General features: G+C 46.3%; 4 protein-coding genes across 5 annotated transcripts; 1 reads left to right on the top strand and 3 right to left on the bottom strand.

Moving 5' to 3' along the window:
- Positions 1-62: 62 nt before the first annotated feature.
- LOC120573428 (N-acyl-aromatic-L-amino acid amidohydrolase (carboxylate-forming) B-like) lies at positions 63-5,270 on the top strand. Of its 2 annotated transcripts, none has more exons than XM_039823152.1 (7): positions 63-491; positions 839-1,089; positions 1,170-1,365; positions 1,516-1,609; positions 1,706-1,813; positions 1,936-2,048; positions 3,906-5,270. In XM_039823152.1, exons 2-7 carry the CDS (start codon positions 839-841, stop codon positions 4,149-4,151), a joined length of 1,008 nt encoding a protein of 335 aa, XP_039679086.1. In that variant the 5' UTR covers positions 63-491; the 3' UTR covers positions 4,152-5,270. The 2 variants fall into 2 exon arrangements, with proteins under 2 accessions (XP_039679086.1, XP_039679087.1); XM_039823153.1 differs by having other exon boundaries at positions 75-139.
- LOC120573429 (claudin domain-containing protein 1-like) lies at positions 4,200-10,419 on the bottom strand. The gene is made up of 4 exons (XM_039823154.1): positions 9,611-10,419; positions 7,807-7,914; positions 7,434-7,571; positions 4,200-6,791 (listed from the first exon to the last, which is right to left on the bottom strand). Exons 1-4 carry the CDS (start codon positions 9,900-9,902, stop codon positions 6,571-6,573), a joined length of 759 nt encoding a protein of 252 aa, XP_039679088.1. The 5' UTR covers positions 9,903-10,419; the 3' UTR covers positions 4,200-6,570.
- Positions 10,420-12,037: 1,618 nt separating this feature from the next.
- LOC120572505 (SUMO-interacting motif-containing protein 1-like) lies at positions 12,038-16,703 on the bottom strand (the record flags this gene model as incomplete). Its single annotated transcript, XM_039821842.1, has 5 exons — positions 12,038-12,052; positions 12,165-12,300; positions 12,391-12,455; positions 14,959-14,987; positions 16,421-16,703. Coding segments are annotated over 5 exons (528 nt in total), but the record flags the coding sequence as incomplete, so codon positions are not given.
- A 249-nt stretch (positions 16,704-16,952) lies between these two features.
- LOC120572504 (signaling mucin HKR1-like) lies at positions 16,953-20,711 on the bottom strand (the record flags this gene model as incomplete). Its single annotated transcript, XM_039821841.1, has 5 exons — positions 16,953-17,940; positions 18,119-18,135; positions 18,449-18,736; positions 18,937-18,956; positions 20,270-20,711. Coding segments are annotated over 5 exons (1,755 nt in total), but the record flags the coding sequence as incomplete, so codon positions are not given.
- Positions 20,712-21,054: the final 343 nt, after the last annotated feature.

Raw genomic sequence — 21,054 nt, 5'->3', positions numbered from 1 at the left:
GGCTTACAGTTTGGCGGACCTCACAGCTGGTTGGGACCAAGGGAAGCAACCGATGCACCACATCACACTCAGGACACACCCTGCCTACGATACAGTGTAGTACAGTGCAGTGCAGTGGACAAGAGGTGATAGAGAGACGGTGAGAGTTTGCATAACAGGCAGCTACAGCCTGTACAGAGGGAGGGATGGGAATGCTGAATCAGTGAAACTGCATGAAAGCCTGGGAGAGGGTGGAAGAGGGTAAACGGCAGGGGAGAGGGAAGAGAAAGGATAGGGACAGGGTAGACTGGGTAAGATGTACAGTACGATGCCTCGTCATTCATTTCATCTCTTATTTGTGAATGTGGAGCTGACCGTTCACCCTGTTTTACCTCGAGTTAAGAGACTTTAAACAGACTTTTAATCTCAGTGCTGCTTTAGAGTACATTACATTTGTAGGGTTTAAAGCCGGAACTGCCCCTTTACAGTTTCCAGCAAGCCAGAACAGCGAGGTAAGGTTTCACAAATCAATATCTCTGCTTTGTGTTGCAGTTGTTGTCTACAATGTGCCCAGTGACATCCTCACTGGAGTAACTGATACCTCCCACTGAGTGAAACAAAATGGGAAACCAAATATACATGTGCAATTTGATATCATTTGACATTGATACATACGGAATAAAAAGAGACACAAATAGTGTATGATCAGAGAAAATGCTAAGCAATCTGTGCATGTGCTGCTCAAAACTGGATGCCGAATATACAGTAATATAGGAGGACTAAAAAACTAAATGTTTTGTTGCGTACATCCTCAAATTCTTGCACCTTCTCTACTGTATCTCTGCCTGCTCTCACTCAGATGGAGGTAGACGAGGTGGTGTGTTTGCCAAGGTTGCCCCGGGTCGCTGTGTGCGGTGGTACACATGGCAACGAGCTGTCTGGGGTGTACTTAGTGAGAGAGCTGCTGAAGGCAGAGAAGAAAGTGACGGAGAAGGAGGAGGAAGAACCCCCGTCAGTGCTGATGGTGCTGTCAAACCCGCGGGCCATGCAGCAGTGCCGCAGATACGTCGACACCGACCTCAACCGCTGCTTCACCCACGCCAAGCTCAAGTAAGGCGAGGAGAGATGATGATGCTCTTGGTAACAGTTGTGATGATGAGTTGAGCTCACATTGTTTCTGTGTCTCCCAGTGGTCCCATACCAGACGATGCCCCCTACGAGATAATCAGATCCAGAGAACTGAACGCCACGCTGGGTCCAAAAGGAAATCCTGAGGCGGTGGATCTTGTTTGTGACCTCCACAACACCACTGCCAACATGGGCCTGTGCTTCATCGCGTACTCTGACTGTGACTGGATCTGCCTGCACATATTTAGACATCTGCAGGCAAGCGCAAACACAACCATTCACTCAAGTAAAATCAATTCACCCTGCATGTTTGAGAATTTTACCAGGTTCGGGAACACTTAAATGGAACAAAGAACTGAGTTTGGTAATGCCAGAAATCTAAAGTTGAGAGTGACATGTCGTTTTCAGAGGCAGATGCCTGATGTACCAATGAGGTACATCCATTTTGACGTCTCCAATAAAGAATCATATTCCCTTGATTCAGTGGGAAAACATGGCTTTGGTAAGTTATTCATTTTTACTATAACACTAGTTTATCAAAAGCATTTGAATGCTGGATAATCTGTCATATTTGTCATCTAAAATCCATTTCCTGCAGCCATGGAGATCGGCCCACAGCCCCACGGTGTGGTGAGGTCAAACATCTATACGGCAATGAAAGTTGGTGTGCAGCACATGCTCGATTGGGTCCGTATCTTCAACTCAGGTGCAACTAAAATCAGAATACCAATGGAGTATATTTGACTCCAAAATGTCACAAGTCTTGCAAAATTTGTGCATCTTTTAAGTCCTTCTTGATCTTGTTTTAAACCCTTCTTTTATTTACAGGTACTATTTTTGAAGGAGGATGTGTGGATGTGTTCACTATGATTAAACACATTGACTACCCAAGAGACAATGAGACTCGAAACATCACAGCAGCCATTCATCCTCAAGTCCAGGTACATTCTGAAACCTATTTTTGGCATCAAGCTTTTATAAAAGAAGTCGCCCTTCAGATTTAAATGCTACAAAGCTGAATTGAGCTGAATTTAAATAAACCAGGGAGCAATAAACTAACAAGACAAAAATATAAAAAATAAATTACCTTACATACAGGTCAGCTAAAGACATGAACAAAAAATAAGTAAAAAGTAATAGTAGAATAATAGAACAATAATAGTGCGTGTGAATGTGTTTGTGTGTGTGGGTGTTGGCATTTTCGTTAAATATGAAGACATACAGCTTTAGTGTTCACAAAACAGGGTGGGGCCTCTTTCTTCGAAATGGCTTCATATCAAAGAGCAATCATTAAACAGCATGACGTCCATATCATGGTTTTCATACCAGTACACATATTTTTAAAAGCTGGCAATTTGCATGTTGTTTTTCTGGATGACTCATCAAATTATTTAATAAATTCATTGTTAGGGTTAAAGACAGAATTCTGTAATTTGGTATTCATTACAGAAAAAAAGGTTAACCTGCTTCATATCCAATTAATTAATTCAAATAAATTGCTGCTGTAACCTAGACAGTGTTTTAGTCAGGGCACAGTAGGCCTGCTGAACATGCAAAAATGTGAAATTAGTCAACAGGCAAGCATACAATTCAACGTAATGGAGAGTTTCTAACATTTCTAATAATAAATTATAATTCACGGTGGTTTAGCTCAAGCTTTTTTCATTCAAGAAAAATCCTAATTTAGCTATCATTGGTCTCAAATTATATAGTTCTAGGAATTATGTAGTAACTAGTAACTACATAAAAAAGTAACTACATAAAATAAAGTGTTACCCTTTTTTCTGTTCAAATGATGGTGCAACATATTATTGAAAGGGCAGGCTACTGATTACTATGTTACAAATTACTAGCAATCAGTAGTATGAAGACTGGTACATATATGTTTGTATGCAAAAGACAGAACGGTGCATCTGTTTTATTTTGTTACAATTGTTCCAAATGACAAGAACTGACATTTTGATTATGAATGGAATATAAAACAATGGAACCGGACAGGCTGCTCAAACTGCAGCTGATACAATCAGTAAATTTGAGATTGAGTTTCAAGTTAGTGCCTGATAATAATGCTTTGTTATCGTCTGTGACTGGTTTTGCAGCCTTTTTATAAATAACCAGCATTGTAAATTTCACAATGTAGTTTCTGTTGAAACCTATCTGTTGCAATGTTTAGGATTGTTGAGTAGGTGGTGTTCAGCAGTCATCCTGTGAGTCAGTTACGTTTGAAGTGTCACTGCAGTTCAATGATTTTTTTTTTTATCAGGACACACAACCATAAAGGACATTCCGGCAAATATTAACTATGGATTTAAATGGCTGGTTACTTTGTATATCAAACAGAAAACCCTGATCATGTTTCAAATAGTTTTTTCAGATTTTATGAAAGTGTAATTCTAAATCGCTGAGGAACTTGTAGTGGTGAATTGGAAAGTTGACAGTATTGCCAACTTTTAGAGGCAATATTAATTTCCACACTCACACCGTCAGCACTAATGCAAACACAGACTAGCTGTTGCCCCCTGCTTTAAGTCTTTATGCTTCCCATATATATCTGACTGCTCATCTAACTCGAGCAACTTTCCTGAAAAGGTTGACCTTTTAAAACTGGTCTTTTAATCATTTTGCAGTTTTTATGAACACTGCTCCAACAACTGCAGTATACAGCTGGTTTGGACCTGTTGTTTGCTACCCTGCTGCTTTTAAACCTCACACATATCAGTGGCGATTGCCTTGCAAATGTTTAATCTCACAGGTGTTGCTCATAAACTATCAACCTAATTGGCTGTCCTTCCCCACAGGACCGAGACTTCTGCCTGCTCCACCCTGAAGACCCACTGTTCCAGACTTTCTCAGGCGAAACTCTGAGGTATAAAGGCAAAGAACCTCTTTATCCTTTCTTCATCAATGAATGTGCATATTACGAAAAGGGCATCGCTCTCTCCCTGGCAAGGAAAAGGCGTGTTACGATTCCTGCAATCCGGGTGCAGACAGAGCAGCAGCAACGAGCTAACGAACAGGAATTTGCATCAGAAGAAGAGGAGTGAGGAAGGACTTAACACACACAACATGATGAGAATGATGTGACTCTGAAATAAATTTTACAAAAAGCTTTTATTGAAACAACAGCAGTTGCTTGGAACACGCACGTGTACGCTCGCTTAAACTCACACACGATATTTAGGTGCACATTTATCAACTGTTTCAGCTCATAACTGGAGAGTGAACATCACTGAAGATTCACAAAAGCAGTCATACATGGACATTTGCTGTTATATTTACGGTACAGTGGATTCTGGGATAGAACGATTTCTTGACTTAAAAGGCTTAATATGCAAAATACAATCTAATTTACCATAAGACCCATCAGACCACATACAGTGCATCATTTCACAGGCATTCTTTAGTTTTATTGAGACTGGTGGTAATTTATACATGTCTGCAAATATATAGCATAGTTTTTAGGGTACTATTCTTTTCTAAATTGATTTTGTTTTGGGACACATCTTCAAAAAATAGAAATAGAAATTCACTATGGACCAATACAGCAATATTCAGGATATGTTCAAAATAATTTAAGTGCAAAGGAACACTGTAGATTAGCACAATATGGCCTTTAATTTACATTCAGAATGCCTAACAGGGAAACGCTGTTTCCATTCATTCCTGTTGAATTGAAATGGTTGTAACAAGTGAATAAAAAATAAATGAACAAATATGAATCAAATAAATAACAAACACAACTATATTCACAAAATAAAACCAATGTATATGAGCATGTAAGGGCAACTAAACTAAACAAGAAATGGTTAAAAACCACGACAATTTTTAAAGCATAACTTTTGATATTTTCTACAAAAGCCTAAAAAAAAATCTGTCAAAACGATAGTAATGCTTGAAAATAGTAAATAAAACAATTAATTGGGTAAAGAAATGTAAAACAAACACAATCTGACCCTAATAATGGCCATGAATAAATAAATGTCACTTAAGTTAAAAAAAAGGAATGTCAATCTTTTTTGCAAGAACAGAAACGTATATACATAATATTCACTGTCACTCTCAATCATTGATGGCCACTGTCCCAGTCTGTGTTTTGAAGCAGCTAAAGTAAAAGACTTATTGCACAACAGCAAACCTGTCAAAATAAACATATTATGAATGCCTATGCGGTTTTTGTCTTGCTTTAGTGCCAGTACACCAACGTCAGCTGTGCTTTTATAAATGTAACTACGTGTCACCACACGCAACTGTGATTCTGGGTGTGATCAGAGGTGCAATAAAAACAAAAGGTATGTACCAATGCCATACCACAAACTTTTTTTTATGTGTGAACTGTATATGTAATAATCTCTAAGCATCAAATTAATCTGAAACTTTCAAACACACCTGCCAGTTAAAGAGTTGTTTTAAAATATTTCATACACCCCAGGTGTCCACAATTTGAATACATTTTATCCAGTTCGTTTGCTTTGTACATTACATCGTAGGACATAGTCAACAACAGTCTTAGGAATCCAGCAAATTTAGTAAGCATACTAAAACCTGCATACTTTACAATTCTAATTACAATTTGGGTTAATTTGTAGCTCGATGGTGTTTTTTGCCCCCAACTGCTCCTTCCAGGCAGCGCTGTGACCGCTGCCTTCAAGGCATCTAACCTTAACCTTAACCTTAACCTTAACCATAACCAGTGCCTCCCAACGGTGCCTTTCAGGCAGCGCTGTCTGGAAAGCACCGTTGGGGGGAAAAAAACACCGATAAACTAATTTGTATTAGATTGATGAAACTCCAAAACACAAATGCCTTTAAATAGACAACATTGTTTTATCTTATCTTATAATGCTTCTGCTATTATAATTTTGTATTAGGAACAATGGGAACACAGCAACATCCCTATAATCAAATTTGACAGGGCAAGAAACTAGCTGCAGATAAGAGAACATATGAAATGTTGGTATATATTATCTTATCTAAGGATTTGTTTAAATCTTGTCTGATCATGTTGAGTGCTCGTGTTTTTCCTCTGCAATTAATTTTTTATTGATGTTTCTGCATTCCTAAATGTCAGCAATTACTTTGTTTCATTTCACTTTTTCAATGTGAATGCACTTCTTATTCAGAACCTGGAATTAATTAATGTGTAATATGAAACTAGGACAGAGCTAATGCTTTACAGCTTGGTGTTAAGTTACTCTGAAGCAAACATATGTTCTACTATAGACATCTTTCTGGTTGACCTTTTGCAAACCAATTCCTGTAACCCATAGAGAGATAAAAATCTAGTCCTTTAACGCAGCAGACAGGGTCATCATTACTATATAGTACATGCACTTTAATCCATCAGAGGGCAAAACGCACAGATTAACCCACATCACATTTCTCTGAGAATATTATAAAATGCATCTTGGTGACAGAGTGGGGTATGATTTTAAACAGGGCAAAGATCCAGACCTGAATCTCAGTCTATGCCACCCGGTAGGCGGTCATACGGTAGTAGTTCTGACTGTGGCTGCGTGCTGCCCACACCAGCAGCGCGGCGGCCATCATGTGGAGCGGGGAGGAAATGAGAGCCAAGTAGAGGGACCAGCCCAGAGAGCCATCCACCTTATCAGGCAGCATCGACACCCTGTGGAGCAGGTCCATTCCCGCCAGGTAGCAGCACACTGTGGCTAAGGTGCAGAGGCCTGCAGGGCACAAGGAACAAACTGACTATCAGACGTGCACCATAAATAGTAAGATTAAAGTTAAGGTGTGACCATGCGGCTGCCCGCTGACTTGACTGGCACTGTGGATTAACAACAATGCTCTGTGCAAACAAATTGATTGTCTAGTTGTTGTAGAATTTGACATTATGTAGCCCACACTTGGCCTTATACAGTTACTGTTAGTAATATAATGTTTATACCATGTTGAACATTATAACTGCTTAACATCAGCATGTTCGCATTGTTATTTTTGAGCATGATAGTATGCTGACGTTAGCATTTAGCTCAAAGCACAGCATCAGGTTAAAGCTAGCATGGTTGTAGGAATAGACCGTGTTTCCTCTTTTAGAATGTGTTCCACCTAATGGATTCAGGGAAAGTACTTTTTTCTCCCAGTTTTGATTTTCTGTATGTTAATGCCTGAAAGGACTATTTAGTTTAGTTTTAGATGGGATACATTCTGAACATTACTTTTAGAAACTTGGATTCAAACTGGAAACCCTGTGACTTAAACACCAAAGCAAAAGGACACCTTGAGCTTATTTAATCACTTGGGTCACTTGTACTGTAAAACCCTGCCCGTTACTAGCAAGTGGTTTGGTACAGCTGAACAGGTCTTACCAGCCAGCAGGTGAAGTACTCCTATGCCGAGGGTGGGGGTGAGGCTTCGGCAGAGGCAGGCACAAAACCCAGTCAGGGCTGCCAACACCACCAGGCCCAAAGACGCCAGTGGCAGCAGAAACTGGCACCTCCACAAGTCTATACACACATGCACACAGACACAGAAATGTATGAGTCCGTGGGCATCACAGTTACTAAGTCTTCATTTACTCACCTTCTTATGCATGACAGAAGAAGCAGCCCTAATTGGGGGCAATGTATTATTCAACACCACATATTAGTCATAATTAATGCACTACGCAGAGAAGAGGCTAGTTCTTACAGCTTTATTATATCACTTAGAAAGGGGGAAATGAGTTGTGACTGAACTTACATGTGCGCAGCATGTCTTCTCCACTGTTGTGGTTGCCTGGTTCTTTATACTTTGGAGTGAACTGCTGATGTAGAGTGAAACTTCGACACTCTAGCATAATCTTGACATCTGAAAAAGGTTATGTACATTATTTAATTTTTATTTTACTGCAATAGCAACATGCATAAAGGAAACTTTTATTGGTATCAGTTCTGTGTGCTAAAATGCTACTTCACTGCAACCAAAACACTTTTTTTAATCAGCTAATTGCCATTACATTACATCAAGGTGAATTACTAATTAAAATGGTACATCTTAATGACAGTTAGGGTTTCATTGAGATACAGATTTCTATGTAATTTATGCTGTGAACAGAGTTATTAGTTGATCAAATGATTAATAGATTGGGAGAAATTTAATTGGCAACAATTGTGATAATAGATGTCTTAAAGGATTACCTTTAAGACATTTATTGGCTTTTTGGCCTTTATTTGTAGACAGGAAATGGGGAATAGAGAGGTCATATGACATGCAGCAAAGGGACGCGGGTCAGACTTGAACATGGACCATTGCAGTAAGGACTGAGCCTCAGTATATGGGGCACCCCCTTTTTTTTTAATCAAAAATGCCACTAATTCACTGATACCAGCTTCTAGCTTCTTGCTAGTTTCCCAGTTTACTATGATTATTAAACTTTTTGGGGGTTTGATAAGACAAATAACATCCATTTGAATATGTTTACTTGGGCATCAGGGAATAATGATGGCCATTTCTCACAATTTTCTAACATTTATAATAACTGTCAGACCTAATTATAATGCAAATAATTGTTGGCTGCAGCCTTACAGTACTCTTATATTGAATAATATATCTAAAAAAAAAAGCCAATTGATAAAACACTGCACAATGAGAATATTACAAACTAACACAATAAAGTAGGGCTGGGCAATATATCGATATTATATCGATATCGTGATATGAGACTAGATATCGTCTTAGATTTTGGATATCGTAATATCGTGATATGACATAAGTGTTATCTTTTACTGGTTTTAAAGGCTGCATTACAGTAAAGTGATGTACTTTTCTGAACTTACCAGACTGTTCTATTAGTTGCCTTTTCCCCACTAAGACATTATGTCTATGTATTACTGATGATTAGTTATCTAAAATCTAAGTGTGAAGATATTTTGTTAAAGCACAAATTGTCAACCCTAGAATATTGCCGCAATATCGATATCGAGGTATTTGGTTAAGAATATTGTGATCTAATATCGCCCAGACCTACAATAAAGTCTTAAAACTAGATTTTGACACAAGGTCCCTCCTCCAGACCAATGCCACAAGATGTGACTCATAGTTGATATTGTTCTTCAGTGGTGCAAAAGAAAGAAAAAGAAATGCAATTAACCAGAGATGGAGTAAACCTGGGGCTTTTGAGCCCCTGTCTGGTTTGCCTGGTTCGCAACCCAGCCCTGATCATTAGATACACTGAACTATTTTACCTTAGACAACCCCCAATAGCCTATAATCTATCTTCAGAACATCTTCTGAGTTTTTCAACAGATATTTGTCAGAAAATCAGCTTAGTTCTGTGACTAGCTATGATAATACACTTGAGACACAAAGTGATTCTATCTACAATCCAAGGGTGATACAGCTCCGACCTGTTGGGGGATGAGCCACATCTGGTGGCATCTACCTGTGACCAGGTGGGGCTCATAGTTACAGAGCAGCTACAGTGTGAAACGTCTGAGACAGAAGACTCACATGTGTATAAAAGTGACATACGGTGTCATTGGACAGGTTAGGTCAGTTAACATACCTGGCTCTTTGTACCAGTGTGCGTTGGCGGGAACGAGCACACACCGCCACCAGAGGCCCACAGTCCCGTTGAGGCGGAACAGGGTGTCGCTGTAGGTTTTCTCATCAAACTCCCCGTCCATGAACTCCTCATACAGGGAGCGCAGCTCGGACACGTTGGCCTCTCCGCGCACGGTGGGGCTGCTGTACTGGTACCAGTGCTGCGTCCCGATGGCCACCGAAAGATACACGGTGGCCAGTATGCTCAGCACACAAGCGATGACCAGAGCTGTAGCGTAGCGGTTGTCAACCATTGTTCACCGAGCTGGAGACACGTCAAATGGGATTAAGTTGATGCCAGTGGTCGAGTCGTCGCGCATCAATTTGGTCAATCTGCAATGCTTCCTGTCAAACACTCTTATCCAAGTCACTCTGACATTGTCATGCCTGCAAAAAATACTGGCCTTATGTGCAAAAGCTAACAACAGCCTTTTATTTTATTGACTGATACTCATCTCCAGTGCTGTCCTAACAGTCAGCGTCAGCAGCGCTGCAGGGCGGCTCGGATGCGCCATCTGTTCCCTTGTCCCACTTCCACAGATGGTGGGTGGCCTGACGCCGCGACAGATAGGCTATCACACAGCTAGTTGGCAATAATAACCTCCAGTCCTTACCAAAGAAAGTAAAGTAACAGGCATGTATTATAAAATAGCCTAGTACGTTATGTCTTGCACCAGCCTGAAAATGCAAATTGCATGGTTCTATTTCGGACGACAGGGTGATGCCGGGTGCACCAGGGATGATATGAGTTGTAAACACACTAATCCATGCGTTTTCCTCTTCCGGTTCCGCTGATCAGCAGATATAAAAATAACATTTTCTCATGACGCTTGTGTCTTTTTATTCCATCGACGTCTGAGAGGGCAGAAAACACAGGACCGTTTTGGGAGCAAAATGAGCAGCAACACAGCATTAGCAAAATAAAATCTTGACAAATTGTTCAAAGAAATGATTAAGATTAAGTTGTTAACCTCGGTTATGCTCTGTGATAGCTGTGCTTTATAAAACGTAACGTTAGAAGATATTTAGGCTATATCAATTAAAGGCTTAGTTAGGCTTTTTCATTATTCGTTCCAGACCTTGGTTAAACAGCTGTAGCCTAGTCTAACCTAGATTGAAGACTACAGACAGCAAGACTATATTTAAAAACGAACGTCCGACTTTTCATCTCACAAATAAATAGCTGATTCATAAGCAACAAAACACCCACTTGTTTAATTGAACACAAAAGGAGCAGTAGTCAATATTTTAAAAGGTCTCCTTATAGCCTACCATAGACTGTATACTAATATACAGTCTATGTAGCCTACCCATCCATCCCCCACAGAAAATGTTGTCCACGAATCAAAAGAAAAGTTTCTAAAAATGTGTTATTTCAAATATTTTTTTTAAATAGTTAAAGGTCCAATAGCCTATAAATCAATAAATGATCACAATATGTCATCAGTTTGTATGAACTGCCCATTTTGACAGCCGGGTTGCCACCTGTAAAAACGCAAACCCAGCGCGCTACTTACTACAGCTGTAGTATAGCCAAGGAAGCAGAAAACAAACAACAGGATCAACGGAGACAGATTATGGTAATTTAATGTTATTACACACTACACACAGGCCTGAAATACACACACACACACACATGCTCAGTTCATTTGGCTTAATATTCTAGTGATGATTCAATGGACCAGGTGCTTAAAGTTGTCTGTGTCATTCTGTCCAGCTCAGCATCCTGGACATTCCCACACAGAAACGTGTTCAGTTCGACAAACATTCCTATCCACTGTCATTATTGTGTCCATTTAAGTAATTTAATTATAATATAATTACTTATCCAATGTGATGTATCTTAGCATTTATAGCTACTGCTAATTTCTAATGCCTGTTTCTAGAAGGGCCTTTAAAATAGCAAAAATAAAAGATGTTTACAGACAACAAAGTTAAACTATGTGTGTACATTTTGTTGACCTTATAGGAACACCTGTACAACTTCATATAGGCATACTGTATGTAGCACATACATACACATACACATATACACACACATACATGCATAAATACTTACATACATATATGCACACAGGCTACATATAGGCTAAATATACACTACATACACATACTGTACATACCCACTTTTGTCCTTTATTTTGTATTGCACAATTGTTTAACCTCTCTAGGGTTTTTGCAAAGTTACATTTGATAGTACATTTATCCAAAGCTGTCAAGCCTTAAGGCAATCATGAATTTGGGATATTTACTGACAACAAATTCCCTTTTCATATCAGTCATGACTGTCATGATCTGATGGAAATTCAGCATGGATGCTATTGCTTGCTTTAGAGTAGCCATGACAACAGTACCAGGCAGGATGCAGTGACGAGACTGATTTTGTGGCTTACTCCACCCGAAGCTGTAAATGAGGAGAACGAAACAAAACATTAGTTTAACAAAGAGTTGTGTACCTTTTAAATTTTTTTTGATTGTAGCAGTAGCACTCAATATTGCTTACAGATGCCATTCACGTTGATAGAGCTGCCTTCAATGTCGAAGCCACTGACGCTTGAAGCTGCGTTGATCAACGTGCTTGTAATCTGAGTGTTATTAGGGGCAAACGTGCTTAAAAAGCTAAGGTCCATGGTGTTGATGACTGATCCACTGCTGCAGAAAGAGAAAAACATAATATAGTTTGAAATATCAGCTTAAGTCCAGTATTCTTAAATTATATTACCTGTACATAAATTAAATTACCTGAATGACACCACTGTCAAGGAGCTGAAGGATGAAGAGAATGTCCTTTGGAAGACAGGTTCAAGCTGCAGAAACAAAAGAAGTTGTATTTAAAGACTTGGGTGTACACATAAGTTGTACAGTGAGTTGGAGGTGTAGTATATTTCCCTTAATGTCTCTGTCATCGATTATTTCTGGAAATTTGAACAAGTGATGTTTTATGTGTAGACTGTCAAGGAATTGTTCAGTTCTTTGGTGAGTGCTTGAGCTCTCTGATAAAGTAATTCAATAGGTGTATAAGAATATTTCATTCTGAGGGTGAGACTTACCTGTCCCACTATCATTGCAGCTCGATTTTTAAAAGCTGCTGATGATGGATTCAGCAAGTCGTTTGTAAAAGTGCTTTTAACAGATCTGAAAGACACCCTAGCTGTTGTGAGTGCTACAGTTGTAGGTGCAGCAGTAGTGGATATAGTAGTTGTAGGTGCAGCAGTTGTACGTGCAGCAGTAGTAGGCGCAGTAGTTGTAGGTGCTGCAGTTGTAGTTGAAACTGGACCTGCTGTAAAAACATATATTTAAAGGATTTATTTTTCCTTGTTTGATGTCAAACTGACTTTGGTGCAGTTTCACAGACTTATAAGAAACATCATAAAATGTTTACAAATAGTTGGCTTTGCAGACTTAATAGCATCTTATGTAGTCCTGAAGTGGCCAATGTAAATAAAATGTTAAAGTTAGTGACACATTCTTTACATAACAAGCATTCTGACTGCATACAAGGTAGCTTAGATAATAGCTCATCCTTCATGGATTGAACTGTACAACACAGAAGTTGTCTTTATGAAGGGGTTTTACATAAACTTTTACTTACCAAATACATTGACTGATCCTGGATCTATGATCACATCGAAGGTATTGTTGGGATTACTCACAGCTGTTACTAAGATATTAGCAATGACATTATTCTCTGGGAGATCTGCAATAGGAGTAGTACTATTGAACACAATCTCCAATACTGCTTCAGTTCCAGTTACTCGTGAAGTTAAGTCTCTGTATCAAAAAACCAAATGGGACAAGAGTTAATAAATTATATGACCGGTTTTTAATGCCTGGTGTCATGTGCGATTTACACAGGACACTATTAACATTAGATTTTACCAATTTCAAGATCAAATCCCTGCATATGAAGTAAAATCAATAAACCACTATAGAATGTTTTTTTTTTACCTGAACGATTTCACATTGCATCTGTTGAAATTTCTTCCAAATTGTTTTTGGTATATCGCAGTACACTGCAAGAAAACAATGTTGAGGGACCTTAAGTAGCTTTCAGGTACATACAATTTCACTGTAATTAATGTAATGTATACAAATCTTAACAGAATTGTGTTTTAGATAAAATATTCTATGCAATCCAAATTAAAAACACTGACGCCATCAATGACAAATTTATAATTTGAAAATGCACTCACAGTATTTATGACTTGTTGTGCAAGTGTTTTGAATTCAGTGCTGCTGGAGTCGATAAGGGCAGGTGAAAAAGGTACTGCTGTCAAGTCTACTGAGAGGGTGTAAACTGGTTCAGGGGCCAAAGTGAATGGTGCTGCTGTGGTTGATGCTGGTGCAGCAGTGGTTACTGCAGGGGCCGCTGTTGTTGATGCTGGGGAAGCTGTTGTTACTGATGGGGCCGCTGTTGTTACTGCTGGTGCAGCTGTTGTTACTGCTGGTGCAGCTGTTGTTACTGCTGGGGCAGCTGAGGTTACTGCCGGGGCTGCTGTGGTTGATGCTGGTGCAGCAGTGGTTACTGCAGGGGCCGCTGTTGTTGATGCTGGGGAAGCTGTTGTTACTGATGGGACAGCTGTTGTTACTACGGGTGTAGCTGTTGTTACTGCTGGGGCAGCTGTGGTTGATGCTGGTGCAGTTGTGGTCACTGCTGGGGCCGCTGTGGTTGATAATGGGGCAGCTGTCGTTACTACTGGGGCAGCTGTCGTCACTGCTGGGGCAGCTGTCGTCACTGCTGGGGCAGCTGTGGTTGATGCTGGGGCAACTGTGGTTGATACTGGGGCAGCTGTTGTTACTGCTGGGGCCGCTGTCGTCACTGCTGGGGCAGCTGTCGTCACTGCTGGGGCTGCTGTCGTTACTGCTGGGGCAGCCGTCGTTACTACTGGGGCAGCTGTTGTAACTGCTGGGGCCGCTGTCGTTACTGCTGGGGCAGCTGTCGTCACTGCTGGGGCAACTGTGGTTGATACTGGGGCAGCTGTAGTTACTGCTGGGGCAGCTGTCGTCACTGCTGGGACAGTTGTGGTTGATGCTGGGCCAGCTGTCGTTACTACTGGGGCAGCTGTTGTAACTGCTGGGGCAGCTGTCGTCACTGCTGGGGCAGCTGTGGTTGATGCTGGGGCCGCTGTCGTTACTACTGGGGCAGCTGTTGTAACTGCTGGGGCAGCTGTCGTCACTGCTGGGGCTGCTGTCGTTACTGCTGGGGCAGCTGTCGTCACTGCTGGGGCTGCTGTCGTTACTACTGGGGCAGCTGTTGTAACTGCTGGGGCAGCTGTCGTCACTGCTGGGGCTGCTGTCGTCACTGCTGGGGCTGCTGTCGTCACTGCTGGGGCAGCTGTCGTCACTGCTGGGGCTGCTGTGGTTGATGCTGGGGCCGCTGTCGTTACTACTGGGGCAGCTGTTGTAACTGCTGGGGCAGTTGTTGTAACTGCTGGGGCCGCTGTCGTCACTGCTGGGGCAACTGTGGTTGATACTGGGGCTGCTGTCGTTACTGCTGGGGCAGCTGTTGTAACTGCTAGGGCCGCTGTCGTTACTGCTGGGGCAGCCGTCGTTACTACTGGGGCAGCTGTGGTTGATGCTGGGCCAGCTGTCGTTACTACTGGGGCAGCTGTTGTAACTGCTGGGGCAGCTGTCGTCACTGCTGGGGCTGGTGTTGTCACTGCTGGGGCAGCTGTCGTCACTGCTGGGGCAGCTGTCGTTACTGCTGGGGCTGGTGTCGTCACTGCTGGGGCAGCTGTTGTCACTGCTGGGGCCGCTGTCGTCACTGCTGGGGCAGCTGTTGTAACTGCTGGGGCAGCTGTCGTCACTGCTGGGGCCGCTGTCGTAACTACTGGGGCAGCTGTCGTTACTGCTGGGGCAGCTGTCGTCACTGCTGGGGCAGCTGTGGTTACTACTGGGGCAGCTATCGTCAGTTGCGCTGCTGGGGTATCTGTCCTGGCTATCGTTGCTGGTGCAACAGCCGTTCGTTTTGTTGGGCTGTTCGTGATTACTGCTGGGCTTGCTTTGGTTGATGCTGGGCAACTGTCGTTACTACTGGGGCAGCTGTGGTTGATGCTGGGGCAGCTGTCGTTACTACTGGGGCAGCTGTTGTAACTGCTGGGGCAGCTGTCGTTACTGCTGGGGCAGCTGTGGTTGATACTGGGGCAGCTGTCGTTACTACTGGGGCAGCTGTGGTTGATGCTGGGGCCGCTGTCGTTACTACTGGGGCAGCTGTTGTAACTCTACTGGGGGCGTGTCTGCTAGGGCGCTGTTGGTCACTACTGGGGCAGCTGTGGTTGATGCTGGGGGCTTGTCGTTACTACTGGGGCAGCTGTCGTCACTGCTGGGGCTATGTCGTTACTGCTGGGGCAGCTGTCGTCACTGCTGGGGCAGCTGTGGTTGATGCTGGGCCAGATTGTCGTTACTATGGGGCAGCTGTTGTAACTGCTGGGGCCGCTTCGTTACTGCTGGGGCAGCGGTACCGTTACTACTGGGGCAGCTGTGGTTGATGCTGGGCCAGCTGTCGTTACTACTGGGGCAGCTGTTGTAACTGCTGGGGCAGCTGTCGTCACTGCTGGGGCTGTATGCGTCACTGCTGGGGCAGCTGTGCCGTCACTGCAGGGGACGGCTATCGTTACTGCTGGGGCTGTGTGCCTGCTGGGGGCTTCGTCACTGCTGGGGCTGGTTGTCGTCACTGCTGGGGCGCTCTGCGTCACTGCTGGGGCAGCTGTCGTTACTACTGGGGCAGCTGTGGTTGATGCTGGGGCCGTATGCGTATACTAGGGGCAGCTGTTGTAACTGCTGGGGCTGCTGTCGTTACTGCTGGGGCAGCTGTCGTCACTGCTGGGGCAGCTGTGGTTACTGCTGGGGCAGCTGTCGTCACTGCTGGGGCTGCTGTCGTTACTGCTGGGGCAGCTGTCGTCACTGCTGGGGCAGCTGTGGTCACTGCTGGGGCAGCTGTCGTCACTGCTGGGGCAGCTGTCGTCACTGCTGGGGCAGCTGTGGTTGATGCTGGGGCCGCTGTCGTTACTACTGGGGCAGCTGTTGTAACTGCTGGGGCAGCTGTCGTCACTGCTGGGGCTGCTGTCGTCACTGCTGGGGCAGCTGTTGTAACTGCTGGGGCCGCTGTCGTTACTACTGGGGCAGCTGTTGTAACTGCTGGGGCCGCTGTGGTTGATGCTGGGCCAGCTGTCGTTACTACTGGGGCAGCTGTTGTAACTGCTGGGGCCGCTGTCGTTACTGCTGGGGCAGCCGTCGTTACTACTGGGGCAGCTGTGGTTGATGCTGGGCCAGCTGTCGTCACTGCTGGGGCAGCTGTTGTAACTGCTGGGGCTGCTGTCGTTACTGCTGGGGCAGCTGTCGTCACTGCTGGGGCAGCTGTGGTTACTGCTGGGGCAGCTGTCGTCACTGCTGGGGCCGCTGTCGTTACTGCTGGGGCAGCCGTCGTCACTGCTGGGGCTGCTGTGGTTGATACTAGGGCAGCTGTTGTAACTGCTGGGGCCGCTGTCGTTACTACTGGGGCAGCTGTTGTAACTGCTGGGGCTGCTGTCGTCACTGCTGGGGCAGCTGTGGTTACTGCTGGGGCAGCTGTGGTTGATGCTGGGGCCGCTGTGGTTACTGCTGGGGCAGCTGTGGTTGATGCTGGGGCCGCTGTCGTTACTACTGGGGCAGCTGTTGTAACTGCTGGGGCAGCTGTCGTCACTGCTGGGGCTGCTGTCGTTACTGCTGGGGCAGCTGTTGTCACTGCTGGGGCAGCTGTGGTTGATGCTGGGCCAGCTGTTGTCACTGCTGGGGCTGCTGTCGTTACTACTGGGGCAGCTGTTGTAACTGCTGGGGCCGCTGTCGTTACTGCTGGGGCAGCCGTCGTTACTACTGGGGCAGCTGTGGTTGATGCTGGGCCAGCTGTCGTTACGACTGGGGCAGCTGTTGTAACTGCTGGGGCAGCTGTCGTCACTGCTGGGGCCGCTGTCGTTACTGCTGGGGCAACTGTGGTTGATACTGGGGCAGCTGTTGTTACTGCTGGGGCCGCTGTCGTGACTACTGGGGCAGCTGTTGTAACTGCTGGGGCTGCTGTCGTTACTGCTGGGGCAGCTGTCGTCACTGCTGGGGCAGCTGTGGTTACTGCTGGGGCAGCTGTCGTCACTGCTGGGGCAGCTGTGGTTGATGCTGGGCCAGCTGTCGTTACTACTGGGGCAGCTGTCGTCTCTGCTGGGGCCGCTGTCGTTACTGCTGGGGCAGCCGTCGTCACTGCTGGGGCTGCTGTGGTTGATACTGGGGCAGCTGTTGTTACTGCTGGGGCAGCTGTGGTTACTGCTGGGGCAGCTGTCGTCACTGCTGGGGCGGCTGTGGTTGATGCTGGGCCAGCTGTCGTTACTACTGGGGCCTGTTTAACTGCTGGGTGTGTATCTTTGTTCTGTGTTTGTGGGTCGTATGTGGGGTCTTTCGTTCTACTGGGGCAGCTGTTGTTCCTGGGGGCTGTCGTTACTCTCACGCGTCTGGGGCAGCTGTGGTTGATGCTGGCGCTGTCGTTACTACTGGGGCAGCTGTTGTAACTGCTGGGGCAGCTGTCGTCACTGCTGGGGCTGCTGTTGTTACTGCTGGGGCAGCTGTGGTTGATGCTGGGCCAGCTGTCGTCACTGCTGGGGCCTCTGTCGTTACTACTGGGGCAGCTGTTGTAACTGCTGGGGCCGCTGTCGTTACTGCTGGGGCAGCCGTCGTTACTACTGGGGCAGCTGTGGTTGATGCTGGGCCAGCTGTCGTTACGACTGGGGCAGCTGTTGTAACTGCTGGGGCCGCTGTCGTTACTGCTGGGGCAGCTGTTGTAACTGCTGGGGCAGCTGTTGTAACTGCTGGGGCCGCTGTCGTTACTGCTGGGGCAGCTGTGGTTGATACTGGGGCAGCTGTTGTTACTGCTGGGGCCGCTGTCGTGACTACTGGGGCAGCTGTTGTAACTGCTGGGGCAGCTGTGGTTACTGCTGGGGCAGCTGTGGTTACTACTGGGGCAGCTGTTGTAACTGCTGGGGCTGCTGTCGTTACTGCTGGGGCAGCTGTCGTCACTGCTGGGGCAGCTGTGGTTACTGCTGGGGCAGCTGTCGTTACTACTGGGGCAGCTGTTGTATCTGCTGGGGCAGCTGTACGTCACTGCTGGGGCTGCTGTTGTGTACTGGGGCAGCTGTGACGACTGCTGGGGCAGCTGTCGCTCACTGCTGGGGCAGCTGTGGTTGATGCTGGGGCAACTGTGGTTGATACTGGGGCAGCTGTTGTTACTGCTGGGGCAGCTGTGGTTGATGCTGGGCCATGCTGGTTTACTACTGGGGCAGCTGTCGTCACTGCTGGGGCAGCTGTTGTTATTACTCAGGCTGTGGTTTGCTGGGGCGCTGTCTTGACTACTGGGGCTGTTGTAACAGCTGGGGCGCTGTCGTTACTGCTGGGGCAGCTGTCGTCACTGCTGGGGCAGCTGTCGTTACTGCTGGGGCAACTGTGGTTGATACTGGGGCAGCTGTTGTTACTGCTGGGGCCGCTGTCGTACTACTGGGGCAGCTGTTGTAACTGCTGGGGCTGCTGTCGTTACTGCTGGGGCAGCTGTCGTCACTGCTGGGGCAGCTGTGGTTACTGCTGGGGCAGCTGTCGTCACTGCTGGGGCAGCTGTGGTTGATGCTGGGCCAGCTGTCGTTACTACTGGGGCAGCTGTCGTCTCTGCTGGGGCCGCTGTCGTTACTGCTGGGGCAGCCGTCGTCACTGCTGGGGCTGCTGTGGTTGATACTGGGGCAGCTGTTGTTACTGCTGGGGCAGCTGTGGTTACTGCTGGGGCAGCTGTCGTCACTGCTGGGGCAGCTGTGGTTGATGCTGGGCCAGCTGTCGTTACTACTGGGGCAGCTGTTGTAACTGCTGGGGAAGCTGTCGTCACTGCTGGGGCTGCTGTTGTTACTGCTGGGGCAGCTGTGGTTGATGCTGGGCCAGCTGTCGTCACTGCTGGGGCCTCTGTCGTTACTACTGGGGCAGCTGTTGTAACTGCTGGGGCCGCTGTCGTTACTGCTGGGGCAGCCGTCGTTACTACTGGGGCAGCTGTGGTTGATGCTGGGCCAGCTGTCGTTACGACTGGGGCAGCTGTTGTAACTGCTGGGGCCGCTGTCGTTACTGCTGGGGCAGCTGTTGTAACTGCTGGAGCAGCTGTTGTAACTGCTGGGGCCGCTGTCGTTACTGCTGGGGCAACTGTGGTTGATACTGGGGCAGCTGTTGTTACTGCTGGGGCCGCTGTCGTGACTACTGGGGCAGCTGTTGTAACTGCTGGGGCAGCTGTGGTTACTGCTGGGGCAGCTGTGGTTACTACTGGGGCAGCTGTTGTAACTGCTGGGGCTGCTGTCGTTACTGCTGGGGCAGCTGTCGTCACTGCTGGGGCAGCTGTGGTTACTGCTGGGGCAGCTGTCGTTACTACTGGGGCAGCTGTTGTATCTGCTGGGGCAGCTGTCGTCACTGCTGGGGCTGCTGTTGTTACTACTGGGGCAGCTGTCGTCACTGCTGGGGCAGCTGTCGTCACTGCTGGGGCAGCTGTGGTTGATGCTGGGGCAACTGTGGTTGATACTGGGGCAGCTGTTGTTACTGCTGGGGCAGCTGTGGTTGATGCTGGGCCAGCTGTCGTTACTACTGGGGCAGCTGTCGTCACTGCTGGGGCAGCTGTTGTTATTACTGGGGCAGCTGTTGTTACTACTGGGGCAGCTGTCGTTACTACTGGGGCAGCTGTTGTATCTGCTGGGGCTGCTGTTGTTGCTGCTGGTGCCGCTGTTGTTGCTGCTGGTGCAGTTGTTGTCACTACTGGGGTAGCTGTGGTTGATGCTGGGGCAGCTGTTGTTACTGCTGGGGCAGCTGTTGTTATTACTGGGGCAGCTGTCGTTACTACTGGGGCAGCTGTTGTTACTGCTGGGGCAGCTGTCGTCACTGCTGGGGCCGCTGTCGTCACTGCTGGGGCAGCCGTCGTTTCTACTGGGGCAGCTGTTGTAACTGCTGGGGCTGCTGTTGTTACTGCTGGGGCAGCTGTCGTCACTGCTGGGGCAGCTGTGGTTACTGCTGGGGCAGCTGTGGTTACTGCTGGGGCAGCTGTCGTCACTGCTGGGGCAGCCGTCGTTACTGCTGGGGCAGCCGTCGTCACTGCTGGGGCAGCTGTGGTTGATGCTGGGGCAGTTGTGGATGATGCTGTGGCAGCTGTTACTACTGGGGCAGCTGTTGTATCTGCTGGGGCAGCTGTCGTCACTGCTGGGGCTGCTGTTGTTACTGCTGGGGCAGCCGTCGTCACTGCTGGGGCAGCCGTCGTTACTACTGGGCCAGCTGTCGTTACTACTGGGGCAGCTGTTGTAACTGCTGGGGCAGCTGTCGTCACTGCTGGGGCCGCTGTTGTATCTGCTGGGGCCGCTGTTGTTGCTGCTGGTGCCG

Source organism: Perca fluviatilis, chromosome 14 (assembly GCF_010015445.1).
Source record: "Perca fluviatilis chromosome 14, GENO_Pfluv_1.0, whole genome shotgun sequence".
NCBI classification, from domain to species: Eukaryota; Metazoa; Chordata; class Actinopteri; order Perciformes; family Percidae; genus Perca; species Perca fluviatilis.
The sequence above is the reverse complement of the archived record's forward strand: the minus strand, read 5'-3'. Positions and strand labels throughout refer to the sequence as shown.

Coding starts and splice junctions, on each gene's coding strand:
- LOC120573428 (XM_039823152.1), top strand. CDS start 839: ATGGAGGTAGACGAGGTGGTGTGTTTGCCAAGGTTGCCCCGGGTCGCT. Junction 1,366..1,515: donor ACATATTTAGACATCTGCAG/GCAAGCGCAAAC, acceptor TGTCGTTTTCAG/AGGCAGATGCCTGATGTACC. Junction 1,814..1,935: donor GGTCCGTATCTTCAACTCAG/GTGCAACTAAAA, acceptor TTTTATTTACAG/GTACTATTTTTGAAGGAGGA.
- LOC120573429 (XM_039823154.1), bottom strand. CDS start 9,902: ATGGTTGACAACCGCTACGCTACAGCTCTGGTCATCGCTTGTGTGCTG. Junction 7,915..9,610: donor ACACTGGTACAAAGAGCCAG/GTATGTTAACTG, acceptor AACCTTTTTCAG/ATGTCAAGATTATGCTAGAG. Junction 7,572..7,806: donor AGAAGACATGCTGCGCACAT/GTAAGTTCAGTC, acceptor ATGTGTGTATAG/ACTTGTGGAGGTGCCAGTTT.